The sequence below is a fragment of the Onychostoma macrolepis genome, chromosome 02 (genome assembly GCF_012432095.1).
Source record: "Onychostoma macrolepis isolate SWU-2019 chromosome 02, ASM1243209v1, whole genome shotgun sequence".
Taxonomy (NCBI): domain Eukaryota; kingdom Metazoa; phylum Chordata; class Actinopteri; order Cypriniformes; family Cyprinidae; genus Onychostoma; species Onychostoma macrolepis.
Window position 1 is genome coordinate 6,696,125 of NC_081156.1, and position 18,590 is coordinate 6,714,714.

General features: G+C 37.0%; 2 protein-coding genes across 2 annotated transcripts; one reads left to right on the forward strand and one right to left on the reverse strand.

Annotated features, from left to right (window-relative positions):
* Positions 1-112: 112 nt before the first annotated feature.
* jmjd4 (jumonji domain containing 4) lies at positions 113-4,783 on the reverse strand. The gene is made up of 6 exons (XM_058752272.1): positions 4,130-4,783; positions 3,574-3,739; positions 3,305-3,430; positions 2,582-2,849; positions 631-777; positions 113-481 (listed from the first exon to the last, which is right to left on the reverse strand). Exons 1-6 carry the CDS (start codon positions 4,380-4,382, stop codon positions 173-175), a joined length of 1,269 nt encoding a protein of 422 aa, XP_058608255.1. The 5' UTR covers positions 4,383-4,783; the 3' UTR covers positions 113-172.
* Positions 4,784-6,177: 1,394 nt separating this feature from the next.
* snap47 (synaptosome associated protein 47) lies at positions 6,178-18,180 on the forward strand. Its single transcript, XM_058762412.1, is given in 7 exon segments — positions 6,178-6,716; positions 7,278-7,700; positions 7,702-7,778; positions 10,207-10,322; positions 13,589-13,757; positions 14,265-14,291; positions 17,862-18,180. Coding segments are annotated over 5 exon segments (1,257 nt in total). The 5' UTR covers positions 6,178-6,222; the 3' UTR covers positions 13,736-13,757; positions 14,265-14,291; positions 17,862-18,180.
* Positions 18,181-18,590: the final 410 nt, after the last annotated feature.

Genomic DNA, 18,590 nt, shown 5'->3' on the forward strand with positions numbered 1-18,590 from the left:
TTATGAAGTAACACAACGTTGTAATGCATTACTTTTAAAAGTAATTCCCCAACACTGTTTGTCATAATACAAATATAATGACAGCATAAACAACAATTAAATAACACAAATATGTTGTTAAAAGAATTTATTAACATTTGCCATAGCTGATCTTCCACATACAGTATAGCTTTTATACAATGGTTCGAACAGCCTCTCTGATCTCCTGAAGCAGTTCCTCAGGTTTGAAGCTCAGAGTTGAAGGGTCTAGTCTCTTGAAGTCTTCGTTGCTAAGCATGCTCTCAAATATATGCAATACTCTCTGAAGGTCAAAGGCCGCATGATGAGGGCCTAAAGCACACAGACTTTCGGCAAGGTGGTCTTGGCAGTTATCTGCATTTCTGGGACATGAATTTAAAAAGGACATTCGATTATTTGTAATAGTCTTAAGGAAAGAGGCAAACTCTCCATAATCGATTCCTGTACACGATTTCATGATCACCTGAAAAAGAACGTATTACCACAGGAATATTAAAATGATGTTTACAGGATTATGATTTTTCAGTAGTACTACAGCACATAGTGAATCTTTATTAGCCGCATTTGTTGGACCTAAAAAGGTGATGACAGATGTCAAAAATAAAGCGTTACCTGACAATGCTGATGCCAGGTATCCATAGTATCACGCCATTCCTCGATTTCTCTCTGAACAGAAGAAAGTTCTTCTTGCAGAAACTGCCACATAATATCCAAATTACAGCCATTCAGCCAGTTATGATTGATGGAAATGGTATCCTCCTATTATTAAAAGATGCATTATTGAAATTGAGATAGCAAGTTGGTCAAGAAAGATTTTTCTCATAAGGAAATTATGAGAATTAGGGGGGTAGATTACTTACAAATTGTAATCTGTTATTGATTCCACATTACATGACAAAAACTGTACTTAGTAACGTAATCCATTACATTTCAGGTAATATAACCAGACTACTTTTTGATTACTTTTGGCCTTTGAACTTTTGAACACATTGATTTAAATAGGATAATCTTGTACCATGTCGAAAATGCATTTGTGAGTTTAATGAAAAGCAAATAATTAATCAAATCATAAAAATGTTAAATTAGAATAAATTATTTTAAAATAACATCAATCAAAACACTAAAAATTGTTTTATATTTTATTTGTTTACCTGAATATCATGTGACTATTAACCAGAGAACCTTGAACATGCAAATGTGATACCTAATTATTAAAATATTTATTTTAAAATCTCAGGGAAACTGTAAGTGACAAAAAAGTTTGGGAATCCCTGCATTACATGTAAATAAGAAATAACATGAGACAAAAGCCTTCCAAAGACAATGTAATGCATGATTAAATAACCCTTCAAATTAATGTGTTTATCAGTAGTTGATGTAATGTTGAAATGCTAAGAAAACACTTCTTAAAACTGAAATGCTTTTTGTAAATCCAGTGGTCAAATGCTGTGGCCTCTCATATGTCTGTGTAATTAGCCTATATCCACCTGACTATAGTGACTGGTCTTTGTGTAAATGTCCTCAAAACTGGAAGACTTTATATATGTATATAAGCGGTAGGGTATTTTAGAAAGAAACATTTAAAAGATGAAAAAGAATAATTCTTTTCACTTTTTAATGATTTCCCTCAATTTCAGGTTGATTATCTCTGGTGGGGGACCAACCAGATAGGAACATGAAATGTTCAGAGATATCCGTCCTCTATGGCATTGGCAGCATTCCGCTGTGAAAATGAGTTTCTGAGACTCTGCTGGTTACAAAGCTTGGGCAAGTGGAAATTGGTGGAAAAACTGGGGAATAAAATTGTATGTATGTGGTTTGAGAAATGAACAGATGTAATATAAGCACTCAAAATAATACTGTATAAATGAACTGTATTTTACAGTAATCATGCTTATGACTGGCATAGAATAACGCATTCTTGTAAATGAGATTTAAAACGGTGATTCTGGACATTTCTTAACCCTCCTGTTGGGTTGAGGTCAATTTGACACACACTCAGTTTTCAAACTGCTCAAAATACTGCTTAAACTATTTCTTTCTTCTTGAAAAATCTGGCAAATGTTGTTTTTCGTTATTAGTTTTTTTGGATCTCAATTGCTGTTGCAACACTGAAAAGAAGTGTGAGAAACCCATTTTACCCTCACCAGGCTTTGAGAAAAACAAAAAGACAGAGCAAGTATAAATAGCAATAATTACTACTTCCATTAAGTACAAATAATATTAGATACTATTTATATTTATTTGTAGTTATTTGCACCAAAGTGTGCAAATAGTCACAGGAAAAAAAAAAAAAAGTTTGTATATGCAGGTAATTTTCAACATAATAATCTAGGTTAAATTGACCCCCTAACGCAACAGAAATAACACAAAAACAGATGGGAATGTTTATATTTCTCACATATTTTGTATTTTTTACTCTCTGACAAGCTAGAGGTTTTCTGTAGAACATTTCCAAGCATGTGTATTTGGGAAGATTGGAGCAAAGGTCCTCCAGGAGTAGGATTGGACACCCCTGTTTTAGTACAACATATATGGACACCATTAAACAATTATTACTTACCAAATTGTAAACCTGATGATGCCAACCACTAGGTACAAAGATGATCTCCCCAGCTTCTTGAATGATCTCTAAAGGCTGACAGGCCTCTTCAAACTGTGGATACAGACCCTTGTCCTGAAGTACGGGTGCGGTTACGTCATAGGCCAAGTTGCCGTGACAGTCCCGCAGAAACTCCTCTTGGCCTGGAGGGTACAGGAGCCATTTCTTACGTCCACAGATGTTGGCAGACCAACTGTATGAGCGAAACACGTCTGCATGGAAAGGTGTCCTAAAGGCAAGAACAAAATCACTGACTGCATGACATTTCATATGTCCAACATTAAACATTGGGGGTTCAAAAGTCTGAGATCACTAGTGAAAATGCTTCTGTAATCTTATAGTATAATATAAAACTTAGAAATGTATATATATATAAAAAACGTGTATACCATAATTTATTAGCATTTGGTATGTCTTCTTTTTGCTTTAACGACAGCACATTATTCAGTATTATTTAGGAATATTTGAAATATCAAATTTCCAATGGAATCTGACCCTTTGTACAAATTACATGATGCAGAATAATAAATATTTCTTAATTTTACATCATAATGTTTCATTGCATTTCATTTTTTCTTCAAAACCGAAATTATTTACAGGACCAATGCAACAAAAAACAGGCTCTAAATTTGGATACAGACTTTTACACCCTTACAATTGTATATAATAAATAAATGACAGTACCATGACCCCTTAGGTCCCATGTAGACAAACCGATAATCATCCACTTCAATTGTGTCCCAATATTCATTCAGCCAATCAGAGGAGAAGTAAATTGGGGTCTTGTAAGTATTATGTTCAGGGAAGTTCCTAAAATGAACATAAACATATTCAACATTATGATAATTGAATCATCTTTTTCTTTCTTTATGTTATTACAGTGTTTCCAAACTAGTATTGTGCATCACATTCAAAGCTATTGTACAATAACCCATGCTTTTGATGAGCTGTACCTATGCATATGCCAGTCCTTTAAGTAAAGGCATCCTTTTGGTGAAGAATGCCCATTCTGAATGTACTCTCTCCAGTACTGGATAAACTCCTTAAAAGGCATGATCTGCTTCGGGTTGGAGTTGTATTCTTTCGCACTGCAGTTTGCAACAGGAACAGGAGTCTCATCTGCATAATAAAATGAGGCCATTTGTGGATATAACAATATTGAGTACACATTTATAAAAAAAAAAATTTAATCGCTTTTGTACTATTTTCTGCAACTGGTCATCTTTTGTCAAAAATTGGCATTCAATAATACACAGCAAAATTATCTTACAAATTTCTAATTTAGTCAAATACATTGTTATCCAGCAATACAAGATACATGTTTCAAACCACCCTTAGAGAAGCTGAAAGGAATATGTTACAGTTCTGTAATATGCAGTTATCAATCTAGATTTTAGAGATGAAGCAGGAGCTATTTATAATTATTATTAACTTCTAGTGCATGACAAATGCCATTTTGCATTGACGCAAGAATAATAAAATATAATTGAAAATGCATTCTTTGCTCACCAAATTCTTGCAGAAGTCTTTGTAAGTTAGGTTTTCCATCAGCCGTGAGCCATTTTTTCCTGCAGTTCCAGTCTTCTGTGAATTTTTTGGAAAACATGCAGGGTTGGTTCGGGATCAGGTAGTTCTTGAAGAATTTGGAGTAGGGTATTTCTCTCTCTATGTACTCAATGAAATGAGAGGAGCAGTGCTGTTGATGGATCTGCCTGGGCATTTTGACCAAACTGCAGCAGTTATGAAAGGTTTCCCTATCCATGACATGAGCTCAGCCTTATTTACGGTAGTCACTAACGCGAAGTTTCCACACGTCATTCCATGCTTGATATAATGATATTATAAACAAAACCTTAAATAAAACTCAATACCGTTGCCTTAATAGCAGAACACATTTTATCAACCTCATGCTTCTCTGATGACAGCTTTGCGTGGTTATTTTTAGGCTGTAGAAGCGCAACTAATGTATCTTACGCTTACTTGTAATTAAATGATCGATACGAGGTGATTGCCTTTTTCTATATGTTTATAAATCGAAAATAATTGGGTTTTTCTGCGCCAGGCTTGTAACATGTCTACCCAGTTTCCCACCGGAAAAGAAACGTGTGCACACCAACCCAATGGTTTGCTTTTCTTCGTGCGTAAAAAAAATAGCTGTATAATACAAAAAAGCAAGTTAATTGAATATCATTATACTACCTGTAAATAAATCTAAGTTGACGCCCTTAATTAGCCATGGCCACATTATATATATATATATATATATATATATATATATATATGTGTGTGACGTTGAGCGGAACCTTTGTTTTTGCACGTCGGAGCGTAAACATGAGCGCACTAAAACAATCAGTTCAGTCTTCGGTTCAGCTGTATTTACATCGCTACGACGCGACAGCGAAACAGAGTCCGATGTTTTTTACGTTTCTTATTTAGGGCGTTGTATTAAACGTTAACGGGAAACACTGAGGCGGAACAGTAAATGTCTCGCAACTAACTACGATGCGTAGAGATATTATTATTATTTTAATGCGTGAAATACGTCACACCCTGCTGTGTTAGCTGTCATTTGAAAGTCAACACCGTCCTAAAGGTATGGCATAAATGATCTCCATGGTGTTTGTTTTTTGTATATCACGTAATGCCAACCACACCAGTATCTACTGTTACTGCGCATACAGAACCACATGAAAAATAAACGTAAAGGGTCTTCAAATAATGCTTTTAATTCAACAATTGGATTAATAAACCACCATTTATTTTGTGATTCCAGAATATTCATGAGCTGCATGTTCTTCAATAAAAACGAAAGAAAAGAAGCATTTCAATTCTTCATCTTCATTGTGTGTGTGTTTTTAAAATAATTTAAATTTAGATTAATATTAATAATATTAATTATTATAAATTAGTGCTGTCAAACGATTAATAGCGATTAATCATATCCAAAATAAATGTTTTTGTTTACATTATATGTATATATATATATATATATATATATATATATATATATGTGTGTGTGTACGTACTGTGTATATTTATGTATATATAAATATACACACATACAGTATATATATTGAAAATATTCACATGTTTATGCATTTAGACATTCATATTATTATATTTGATATAAATGTATGTAATGTATAAACATAACATATTTTTCTTAAATATATACATGCATGTGTTTGTATTTCTATATACTTAATAAATAAACACAGTACACACACATATATTATGTAAACAAAAACGTTTATTTTGGATGTGATTAATCGTTTGACAGCACTAATTATAATATAATAAATAATGGTTTTGTGTTCCTCTTAAGGAAGAAAATCGTACAGGGCTGCGTCTCCCAAAAGCATAGCAAACCTAAGATTGTAGAACTGTTATCACCAATGGAGCTACGATCAACTTAGGTTTATGATGCTTTTGGGAAACGCAGCCCAGGTTTGTAGCAACATGTGGTTGAGAAAATAATAAGTATGCTGTTCATGTAAATAAAAGTGACTGATGATGACTGCTTAGTAATTTTCTGTATACACCATTCACTTGGCAGGTGAGCTCCCTAAGTCAGGGCAGCTTTGCCATATCATCAGAAAAAGATGAGCCAGGAGGCATCCATCCATTGCTGGCCCGGCTCTTATTACATCAACAGCGAGAAACGCTGGGCCAGCGGCATCCTCTCCTTAAGCCGCACCACCCTACGCTTCAACTCGGAGCAGAATCAGGAGAGTCTGATTAGCCTGAGGCTCTCGTGCATCATGGAGATCAAGATGGAGTCGTCCAGCTTCATTTTTAGTGCTCTTACTGTGTTAGAGCAGGGAAACATCAAGCACTGGTTTGGGTCTCTCAAGCCTTGCCGTACTGCCGTTTACCACGTGCTAGAGCACTTCTGGAGGGAACGGCTGCTGTCCCCCACAGAGCCCCGTGGAGCTGAAGCTCCTCTCAGTAAGGGCCAGGAGCTGATCAGCCTGATATCTGGAGCCCAGCGGAGGCTGGAGGATACTGGAAAGGTCCTGAACCACCAGGGAGAGCAGTTTGACAACATGATTCAGGGCCTGGACAAGATCGAGTCAGACCTGAGTGTGGCAGATAAGTAAGTTTTGCTCAGATTCAGAAACTGTGATACATAACTTGTACTAGAGACATGAATGATATTTCAAATTTTAATGAGGTCTTTCACGGCTTGTTGTGCTTCTAATAACTCATTTTAATGTTAAGTATGTCCCACTCTATACTTTCTCATTCATCCATTTTTCTTTGTCACTCTAATGTGTAAATAACCTCAAAAAAGTCCAGCTAGCCGAAAGCTGTGCATATATTTTTACATATGGACATAATCAGGAACGGTTTGTTATTGGTTCATTACATTTATGAAGCAATTGCAAATAGGAAATGTATTTTCCTAATTTCTCCAATCAGGACCAAAACAGGTCCAATAATGAGTTTCTTGATGCTACAGTCTTTCATAATTTAGTAATTTCATAGTTGAGTTTGTTGCATTCCTCACATGCAAGGCACTTTGTTTAAAAGTGTTAAATTAATAAATGTAAATTATCTTCATTGGGAAGTCAAGAACATCCACTGTCACCATACACCACAGTCATGTGTTGTTTTTATAATATTAACAATGCCATTTTTTTTCTCTTTTGTGCAGACTACTCTCTGAACTTGAGTGTCCTCCTTGGTGGCCTTTTGGCAAACTGCCATGGAAGAGCCACCAGGAGGCCAAGTCTGAGGCAGCGGCCAAAGCAGCCTGTACTAAAGGATCGGCCAAGGGCCAAAAAGTCATAACTAGCATTCCGGCTATTATCTCCTGTGTTGGAAGCTCTGGAACTATGAAACCAGGTAGCCTGATAGTGATGGTCTCCTCGCTGGAGGTTCGAGATACAAATGGACAGCTCCTCCATTGCTTTGAGAAGGAAGAGGTGGATGATGTCTATGTGCACAGCCCCTACGAGATCAGTGTTCGGCAGCGCTTCATCGGAAAACCTGACATCTGTTTCCGAATTCTCTCTGCCAGGATGACTGAAGCTTTATCTGTATTGGAGATGCAGTATAAGAAGAAAGTTGAGATCACGTGACTATGCAGCATTTCAGGCAACCTTGGCAGCCACACCAGGAAGCCCAGAAGATGGAGGAAACATTTGGAGTGCAGGTACACTTATTTTGACAGTCTTTTTTCATTGTTAGTACTTCAATGCCAGCTTTTATTTTAAACTAAACAAAAGTAGATTATATGACAGCAGACAGCCGCAGCGCAATCCCAGGCACTGAGTGAAAACTCCCATTACAATAAAAATAAAAATCTAATCAATAAAAAAAATAAATACATTGAGAGTATTCTGACTATCTTGAACACCTCTGATTGGCCATTGCGTTCTTGCACTCGACAAACATGTCATTGATTGGCTACACTGCTCAAAGCCAGAAAAACATGTTGTAAATAGAAACCTTTCACGCTTTTCACAGAGCATTCATAAATACACACAGGAGTGTTTGAAAGCGGCCGCCTATCATCAGGGATTGATTGGGATTTTATATTGGGTTTTATTCTAAGAGAGTTATAAAGTAAGTAGTTCTGGCCTTTTTATGGCCTTTATGTAGATTTTATGGCTTTTTTGTAGGTAGAAATACTATCCTTTCACGCAATGAAAATAGCTCTATTTTTGTTTTCTTCCAGCTGTGCTCCAATTTCCGAGTGTACTCTTTATACTGGTGTGTGAGACTGTTCTTCTTAATCTTCTTAAAGCACAAAGGACAACTTGGTCTAACGTGCTAGAAAAGAGAGAGTCTTTAGTTTCTGTTGTAACATCTTCTAAGTTATATCTTATGCCGAGGAGACAAAGCAGACAAATCAGGAAGTTTAATAATGAAGCAGTCTTTATTAGTAGAAGTGGTAGTTCTACCATATTTGTAACAAGGAGAGATTTTGCAGTCTTCACTAAACCAATACATGAGACTAGATAATGATCTGAGATATCATTGCTCTGCTGCGAAATTTCAGTGCCTACAATATAGGACAAAATTAAGTGTTTAAACCCCAATAAATGCCTGTAAATGCCAATCCCAATGCATCTTTTTTACTATCTACATGAATTTTAAGATCACCAACAATGAACAATTTAACTGAAGCCAGCACTAACACAGATAAAAAAACATGGTGCCTTGGAGGCCTGTATACAGTCAGAGGCCAGTAGAATTGTCAAAAGGGATTTATTGTTTTTACTAGATAGCATTATATAAAACACCATCACTTCAAAATAAATTGTACTTGAAACCAGACCTCTGAGTAATACTGAAAATATTACTATAAATTGTAGCATCACCTCTCCTTTTGACCTTCAGATGAGGTAATGTAATTGTCTGGTTTTAGCCAGGTTTCTGTCAAACAGAGCACATCTAGCTTATGATCTGTGATCATATCATGTTCCAAAAGTGCTTTTCTAGAAAGGGATCTAATATTCAGCAAGCCAGGTTTTATCAGTTGTTTGTCTGCATTATATTTATTCTTGTTCTTCAGACATTCCCCTGTAAATACAATAAATATCAGCTGTTTGCAAAGTGAGCCACAGAGGCCTCACACACACTGCAGCTAAATTCAGTTGTTGATTCACCTTTTAGTGCCTAACTTTAGTGCTTTACACACAGTTCAGTGGTTTACAGGAGTGATAACCGCATTCCACAATCAAATTTATACAGGTAGTGACAACCGCATTTACAAAATTTTACACAGTGTGTATGTGGCCAAAGTGACATTTACAAATTGAAAATTGGTTTATATATATATATATATATATATATATATATATATATATATAATTAATTAATTAATTAATTAATAACTATTTGGACATGGAGCCGCATTGAGATCTATGGGATTAAAATGAAAACTGCAAAAGAAAAAGTTTCTTAACCAAGATCTAAAATTATGTTAAGAGATGTTTAATAGTTGAATTACAGGCAAAATAAATAAATAAAAATAAAGCTCAACAATTAAAATAATGATGCTGCCATCAGTAATTATTTACCCCCCTGTAATTTGTCTTACAATTTCAGGTGAAAATGGTCATTTTGACCCCCATCTGCAAAACAGATTTCTCAGTGAATATTCAGTATTTAATATTTTAATCTGTATTTATATTCATATATATTTCAGAAAAATGTTATGTTTTATATATGAAATATTTGTATATAATATGAATATAAATATATACATGTAAATACATGATTTCAAAATATATACTGTATGCGTGTATTTATATATACATAATTAATATAATCGTTTGACAGCACTACACATGATAAATGTAATCTGAAATGACTCATAAACTAAACAAAGCTTAATCCATGACATTTTAAGGTTGAGATTTTTCACATTCAAATTTCCACAATGGATAGATGTAACACTGTAAGTCATTAAGTATTTCTACCACATGGTGGCAGTCACGCTCCAACATCTACTACAGGTCATTAAAAGAGAGCGATCCCATTGTACACTTCTTAGTTAATGTTTGCCAACATTTTCTTCTAATCTTAACAACAAATCTCAAGGAAATACATGACTTGGTTCTGTGTCTCTTCAGGTCATGGTCAGGATATTGAGGTGCCAGTGGAGATGCCTGCTGGTGAACTGACACAACTGCAGCTTCATGTGCTTCAGCCCACTGTAACTGAGGCAGAGGCACAGGAGCTAAAACAGGTTTGAAATCAGTTGGTTTCAATTTTACACAAACACACATCATTTTCAACAACAAATATTTTGGAAGGATGTGGCCTCATGGGGGCAGAAATGTTGAGATCACATGATCAGTTAAATACTGATCTTGGTAACCCTTTCTTGTTGGACATTTTTGTTCATTTAACAAATTACTCCCGAATTAAAGGGGTCATCGGACGTTCATTTTCCACAAGTTGATATGATTCTTTAGGGTCTTAATGAAAAGTCTATAACATACTTAGATTAAAATTTCTCAATGGTAGTGTAAAACAACACCTTGTTTACCCTGTCAAAAACAACTCTGTTCACAGCAACCCGTTTCGGTGAATTTCTCTTTAAATGCTAATGAGCTCTGCTGACCCCGCCCTCTCTTCTGTGGCGTGACGAGTTTTCTGAGAGACTATAAACTTTAGCCGCGGAACTTGTTAACTAGCACATCATTAGGATAGGTGATTTGCAAAGATTCATAAAAAAAACTTATACTCACTTCTTCTGTAGGTGAAGCTGGATCACAAATGATTCGCGAACATAAACACATTTAGGCAGATCGGGGGCGCATTCCCTTCAGAAACAAACGTAATCCACTGCATCTTCAGCGGCTCAGATGTAAATGACGTCTGCTATGTTCATTATTACATCCAACAACAAAACACCTCAGTCACATATGAGACACTCTTGTCTACCACTGCACCAGCGTCAAAACAATGGCGGACTCTTCACAGCTCACTCTGGGCGGGTCTGTGCTAAAACACCAGTGTCAATCAACAATCGTGGGAGGGGCCTGTGCAGAACTACATCACTCTGCCAAGAATCTCAGAACAGCCTGATCTGAGAAAGTGATCATTATTATTGTGGATTTAAAAAAAAAAAAAAGCACTGGGTGGATTTTTATCATTATAGAATAGATACACACACTGCCAACACACATTTATGTTCAAACTCCATGTAAAAGTGATTTTTGCATCCGATGACCTTTTTAAGCATTTTTTTTTAAATAGTCTTGATAACTGTTACTTATGTTTAGCTGCATCCATGCCTTTAGGTCTCAATATTCAGTTAAGGTCATCTTGTTCAAAAGTTTACACCCCTGGCTCTCAGTGTTGTGTGTTTCCTTGTCAAGCATCATCAGTAAATGCACTTAGTGTTGTGCGAGTCCCGCAGTTGTCCTAAGTGTGAAATGAAGGATTTCATAGTCATATACCCAATAATATATCCTGGAAAAAGCAAAGAATGTGAAGGGCATGGAGAATTTTTCTGAAGAACAGTGGGCAGTTTAACCGCTTAGGACAAACAAGGGACTTGAACAACTATCACAGAACTTAAAGACAGTTGTTGATCATCCAGGAACCGACGATTGGAATCAGACACTTAAAATGTAATTAGTTCGTAAACTTTTGAAATGGAAATCATTTTGAATGTAAATTAGATTGTTTAAACAAGTGGCGCTTGGCCTTGCAAACCTCTCCATCACACATTGTCAACTTTTTCAGTATTGCTAGGCAGCTGCTAGAGATTTACTCTGCTGTTCATAAGGTGGGCTGGATGTTAGAGCATTACTAAGTGGTGCAAAAAGGCCCAGAAGAGTCTATTCTATGATATTCTGCTCCCTCAATGGCTCAGTTTCCTCCGTTGAGTCTATGGGATTCTGATTTTCAGGCATTTTTGATTGTTTTGAAAAGTAACAGTACACCTCTCTTCAACAACCTGCACAATTTTAGGTATAATTTATGTCCGTAGTAGTAGCGGGTTGGGACAAGTTACATTTAACAGGCTTAGGGGTTTGTTCAAATCAGAATTTAAAAAAAATAAATTACACAAAAACTGAGCGAACATACTTGCACTACAGTGTGACGTGTCTGTGGCTTGTGTTTTTTTTTATGAGACAGGAGTGGGAAGCAGACTCTAGGCATTCCCCCACCACACAAAGATATAAGGTCTCAGTGCCATCATCGTCAGACGGCCACAGTGCCAGCTGTAAAACCCTCTCAGTGCTCAGCCGAGGTGCTGCATGGTACGCAGCAACCAGACATAAACACTGACGCAAAAACAGTCAAGCGTTTTTCATTGAGTGGATTATAATGGGGATGTGCGGAATGGTGCTCTTCGTGTTGAACCATTTCAAAACACAATATTATTGCTATGACCAGAGATAATTGATGGTTGGTCAACCATCACAGATATCACTTTTCAGGATGGTTTTGGGGTTGAGAAACACTAAAAACAAACATGTTAAAATGCCATGAGGAGATGGAAAATAAGTTTTAAAGGAATGAGGCAGGGCAGCTTGTCTTATAGAAGACTGTAATACATAGACTCAGCACAGACTGTGTATAATAATGCAAAATAATAAAAAAGGACTGTAACCTGTCACTCTCCACAATAGGAAGGAAAACATACCAAATATTGCTAGTGCTCAGTCTCACTGTGCCCATAACAAAAGACATTTCACTTTTTATTGTCTGACAAGGGACTCACAAAATATAAAAACATGGATCGCGGATCATCCAGGAAGTGACACATAGTATTAAGGGCCTTTTTGAATAGGGCCTTTTTTTTTTTTTTATAAATTCCGTTATTATTTTGTCTTGTGGAGTATATGTAAATATCTGTTATGTGAAGTAGCTTATTCAGGACAGTACTAAATAAAAAATAACATGTATTTTTCATGCTCCCTCTTATTTTGTTTCAATTATTAACATTTTGCACATTCTGCAAGGGGTATGTAAACTTATGAGCACAACTGTACATATACACACACACACACACACACACACACACATATATATATATATATATATATATATAACATATATAAAAACTAGACAAATTATAGATGGATAAGTGGTATTAGATTTAAAGATACACAGTATTTTGTCTAAGAGTAGCAAAATAGATTAGGCTTATTGTAATTTTTATCACATTTACACACATTTATTAAAATCCATATTTGGTGATCTGATCAGAAAATGGACCTCAATAAATGCAAGTGTAAATGCCTGAATGAACTCATTATTTCAAACCATTCAGAGGTAGTTAGAAACACGTGACTGCATCGCTATTATATCGCCTTGATGTCTGCCGAACACCAGAATCTAGACTGATCCAGACTCATCTGTCAATCAATCACTGTACCAAAACAATTAGTAAAAAATTAAAAAGTCAACCCCCAATGTCCATATATCTATATTTTGGACTCCAACCCCAAATATTCATTATCCACATGATTATTTTGTGCTCCGTTTGTGTAGATGCTCCATCAGCTGAAGAATCTAGCCCTGGAGGCTGAGACAGAGCTGGAGCGTCAAGACGAGGCTCTGGATGAATTGAGCTGTTCTGCTGACCACACCACCATGAACATTAACAGACACACTCGCCGCATGAGGAAACTACTGTGAACTTAATGTCACCAGATTAATGGTAAGATATGCACAGGTGTACACAGGAGTGTGTTTCTCAATAGAGCACTCTTTATACTTGAAAAATTCATTTGATCTTTATGAGTAAGGTTTGGCTATTTAGAAAGCTGTAGAGCTGAAAGCACTAATGTGGTTGGGGACGGATGTCTGATCATGTTACCATACAATAGCAATTGCATTCTCATAAAAGTTAAGTATCAAATAGGAGCCAGGTAGTTTTGAATGCTCACATGTGTATTTGGGAATTACACAATATGGTACAATATGGACTTAGGGTAATATATTGTTATAGACTTAAAGGAATAGTTCACCCAAAAATGAAAATTATTTTCTTTGCACACGAAAAGTATTCTCGTAGATAACAGTTGAACCATTGATGTCACATGGACTGTTTTACTGATGTCCTTACTAGGTTTCTGGGTCTGGGAACATTTCAATTGCATTGCTGTCTATGTAGGGTCAGAGAGCACTGATTTAATAAAAAATATCTTAATTTGTGTTTCCGAAGGTCTAACGGGTTTGGAACGACATGAGGGTGAGTAATTAATGACAGAATTTAAATTTTTGGGTGAACTAAACCTTTAATAAGCTGGTCAAGTCATGTCTGCCGAGAGCTAGATGTGACTTCACGTTAAAACAATACATCGACCTGGCCTTAAGACTCAGCTTCTCTCTTTACACTCCCTGTGGTCCCAAGTGTGGTGGTCTCTGCGCTGCTTGTGCTTGCAAGTCTGGTGGTCTTTACATTCCCAAGTCCGGTGATCCTGGAGGCCCCAAGTCTGGTAGTCCCTCCACTGTCAGCTGTACTTCCTGTAATGACAACCGACATCTTGTGTGTTTGGGGCTCCTCTGAGGTGGCCGTGTCCATTACAGTATCCCCTAAGCTGTCTGGTTACAGACACAAAGTCTGTCCCTGAACTCTCGGTGCCCCCTGTTGGCTCTGATAACTCTCAGGGCTACCCTCGCACTCTCTGTGCTCTCTGTCACGGCCACGGAGACCATCCCTAAACTCTCTGTGCTCCCTGCCAGCTCCGCTACAACCACTGAGGCTAATCCTGAACTCTGCCTATCAGCTCCGTTACATTTGTCCGCTACGGCCACAGAAGCCAACCTTGAAATCCCTGTGATCTTTGTCTCAGTTCCGCCGTGACCACTAGATCCCCAATGGTCTTCTGCTCTGCTATGGTACCCTGTTGCACCGGCTCTGCTGTGAAAGTACTTGACTCGGCCATAATGGTCCCTTGCTCTGCCGTGGCATCCCACTCTGCTGGCTCTGCTAGCCTTGTCCTGGTTTCCTGCTCTCCCAACTAGGGATGTGGAACAGTGTTCGAGTGATCCGAGTACCCGAGTACTTGGCCTTGACAGCGACGATTGATCATGAAAACGATGATCGTGGAGAAAAAGCGTGGAGTGCTGTTATAGCAGCACTTTGGGCGGCACCCTGAACTCTGATTTGTAAGCTGGGCACAGCATGTGGTCCAAAATATAGATGTGAGAAGAGAGAGAAGCATGGCTTCGAAGTCACGTAGTGATGTCTGGGTTAGCTACATACGTGTCTGATTAAAGGTGCAGTAGGAGATCTTGGAAAATGCCTGCTAGCACTGAAAGTGAGTGTCCCACCCTCCCTGCAAATCGCCGTCCAAAGCCACGCCTCCCGAGCGCATGAACACGAAGTTCGCAAACATTTCTTAGTCCTACGCCTTCGACAGAATATATAAATACATTTAGATCACTTAACTTAAGGATTGCTATCGGGATGTGAAGAGACTTTCAACCAGCATAACAGAAATGTTTCTGAAGACAATCACCTATTGCACCTTTAATCTAATGGATGCGTTGGGATATTAACATTTATTAACATGCTGAATGTGCTGCATATTACCAGTGTTTAGTTTCATCCTCAAATGCAATGCCTGATATTGACTGAGTTATTTGAGACTGTCATGTTGCTTTTAGATTTTTCTTTTTGAAAAATACAGATGTTATAATAATGCAGCTTTTTCATCATATTTGTTCAACAGTAGGCATACTTCAATTAAAATTGTTTTCGTACTTCATATGGCTTTGAAAACGCCATATGAAGTGAAATCTATAGTAAATTCTGTCTGCTTTCCTTGTCCGTGTTTCAGCGCGCTGGTATGAAAGAGCATCACAGATCTCTCTCTCTCTCTCTTGCTATAACTTGCTATAACTCTCTTGCTATAAGTTCACTGGCATTTGCATCCTTTTGTGCAGATACAAGTTGTAATGTTACGTCTGTTATGTATCTAAGTTATCATAGGATGTGTCATAGAACGGGCTTCAGTTTATTGGCATAAAGTCACTCTTCAGCTTCACTTCAGGCAGCTATCCATTTTAAATGCTTCTTTTTTTAATAACATTACTGCATCATAATCATAATCTAGTAGTATTCATGTTTTCATAGACAGGTTTTCATGTCATATTTTTATTTTTAACATTAATTTTCATAACAGTCTTCAGACATTTTCATTATCTCCATTATGGCCATGCCCCGGCCCCCGAGTACTTGATTAATCGTTTTTAAACCTATCGATGATCGAAATAAGAAGTTGCCAAAAATGCCCATCCCTACTCTCAACCCCCGTCAGGGTCTTCACCACCTCCAGCTCTGCTCTAGCTCTCCGCTCTGCCCTGATAGTCATGATCTCCTGGGATACTCGGCTCCACCCTGATGGTCATCTATGCTGGCACCACCCTGGTACTCTCCATCTCCACCGACTCCACCTTGGTTCTCTGTCAGATCCGCCTTGATCTGATGCTCCATGCTGGTTTCCTGCTCTGCTTTGGTCTCCAGGCCCCTTTTTATCTCCTCCACTCCACTTCTGCTCCTTTCTTGTGTTTTGTTTATCGTAGTTAGAAATATTTATAAAAATTCATCTGCACATTCATTTTCATAACAGTCTTCAGACATTTTCATTATCTCCATTACGGCCATGCCCCGGCCCCCGAGTACTTGATTAATCGTTTCATTATTATTATTATTATTATTATTATTATCTGCACTTAGATCCTCTCTTTGTCATGTCTAAGTCCCTAAGCACTACAATGACTCTTATTTTCTGAAACTGTAATTCTAACAGGTTTTTCTCTAACCAGCAGATGACAGTATTCTGTCCCAATACTTTCAATATGCTGAAACAAGTCATATTAACTTTTAAATTTTTTTTTAAAGATTTGTTTTTGGCATTTTTGTCTTTTATTTAGATAGGACAGTGTAGTGAGTAACAGGAAGCAAAGTGGGAGAGAGAGGGGGCATGATCGGGAAAAGTCCACAAGCTGGGATTCGAACTCGGGATGCCCACAGCGTAAGAGCGCTATATGTTAGCGCGCTGCCCACAGGGCTATCCATATATATAATGAGGCATCTACGTATATATATATATATATATATATATATATATTACACACACGTAGATGCCTCCTTAGCGCCTGTTTCTTTGGGGTGCTATACATAAGCTGTCCGCCATATTGTAGCGGTCAACTTGACGTCATTCACCATAGTAATCACTGAATATTCGAAAGATGCCACAATCCTGCACAGCCGATGGTCTGTGAACCCAACGGCTCTGTGCGAACCTACAGTATGGTGAATGACGTCAAGTGGACCGTTCCAAGATGGCAGCCGCATCTACATGCCTGGAGCAGTCGAATAGGGCATCTATATATGTCTGTGGGGCTATTGGTGTCGACAACTCATGTTAATTTAGATCATCGTTAAAGTGTTTTTTAAATATAATATTTCATATGCAAACTAATGTTGTTGTTAGGTAAAAAAAGGTACCACAGATCCCCCAAAACACAGCATAAACATGTAGTTGAGAAGTAAAATAAAAAAGTTATATAATTTTGTATTATTAAAAATGCAATAATACAATATGTAATAATTGGGACTTTCACTTGGCGCTGTTTTCCATGATGTCTAACAGTGTCTGATTGTTGGATCAAATTAAAACCGTATCTACAGGAGCATACTGTTGTTTTTTGTTTTGTTTTTGCTATAGTTTTGATTGCTAGTTTCACTTTCATAATGTGACTGTTGAGCTCTATTGAGGATCACAGCAAATGTCTTTATTTTTTTCCTCAGGTCCACATAGATCTGCAACCAGTGTCATTTTGCATGGCTTAGCAACTTCACCCCACTGAAAGGAAACAAATGAATGAACTACGGCCTAATTTAAACACTGTAATCAATTTAGTGTTGTTGTGTAAATTGTGACATTTCAAAATTTCACAAGATTCTGTACTTTGTCAACCCTTTAACAGTAATGCATTCTATCGAATCTTGCTTAATTGTCATTGTTTCACGTGTGGTGATTTTTTAATTACTTTGTTGATAAGTGTAAACTCATAATGCTATATTTATTTACTGTATTTTTTGTGATCAAGGCAAGTGTAAAATAAACTCAGACACTCCTTATTGTCACTATTTGTTGTCATTCTTCTGTGAGGGGATTGATTTACTGATAAACAATTTTCAGTTTAACAATACAACAAAAATTGTTTTAAGGCAGCTTCACAGTATTAAACAGAAAGATACCGTATGTTGCTTCTGTAGCTCTACAGAAGACAATCATGCCATTATTCAACAATTTAGTTCAATGTTGATTCAATGTAGGTCAAGAACTGTCAATGTTGCAGTTCATCAATTATGAAACCATTCCAATTTAGCTATAAAGCAGATCTACAAACAATAATAGTGCCATTATTGATCTCCATTTAGTTCAACGTTGATTCATTTTACATGACAACAATGTACTAAAAATGGAAGTTTCTTTTTTTGCACTTTTGAAAAGTTTCACATACAGACGACAAC

Bases quoted from the DNA above. Each gene is read 5' to 3' on its own strand.
- jmjd4 (XM_058752272.1), bottom strand. From the start codon at position 4,382: ATGGATAGGGAAACCTTTCATAACTGCTGCAGTTTGGTCAAAATGCCC. The intron at 3,740-4,129 runs GTGAGCAAAGAA...TTTATTATGCAG, and splicing joins AAGACTTCTGCAAGAATTTG to ATGAGACTCCTGTTCCTGTT. The intron at 3,431-3,573 runs GTACAGCTCATC...TGTTCATTTTAG, and splicing joins AAGGACTGGCATATGCATAG to GAACTTCCCTGAACATAATA.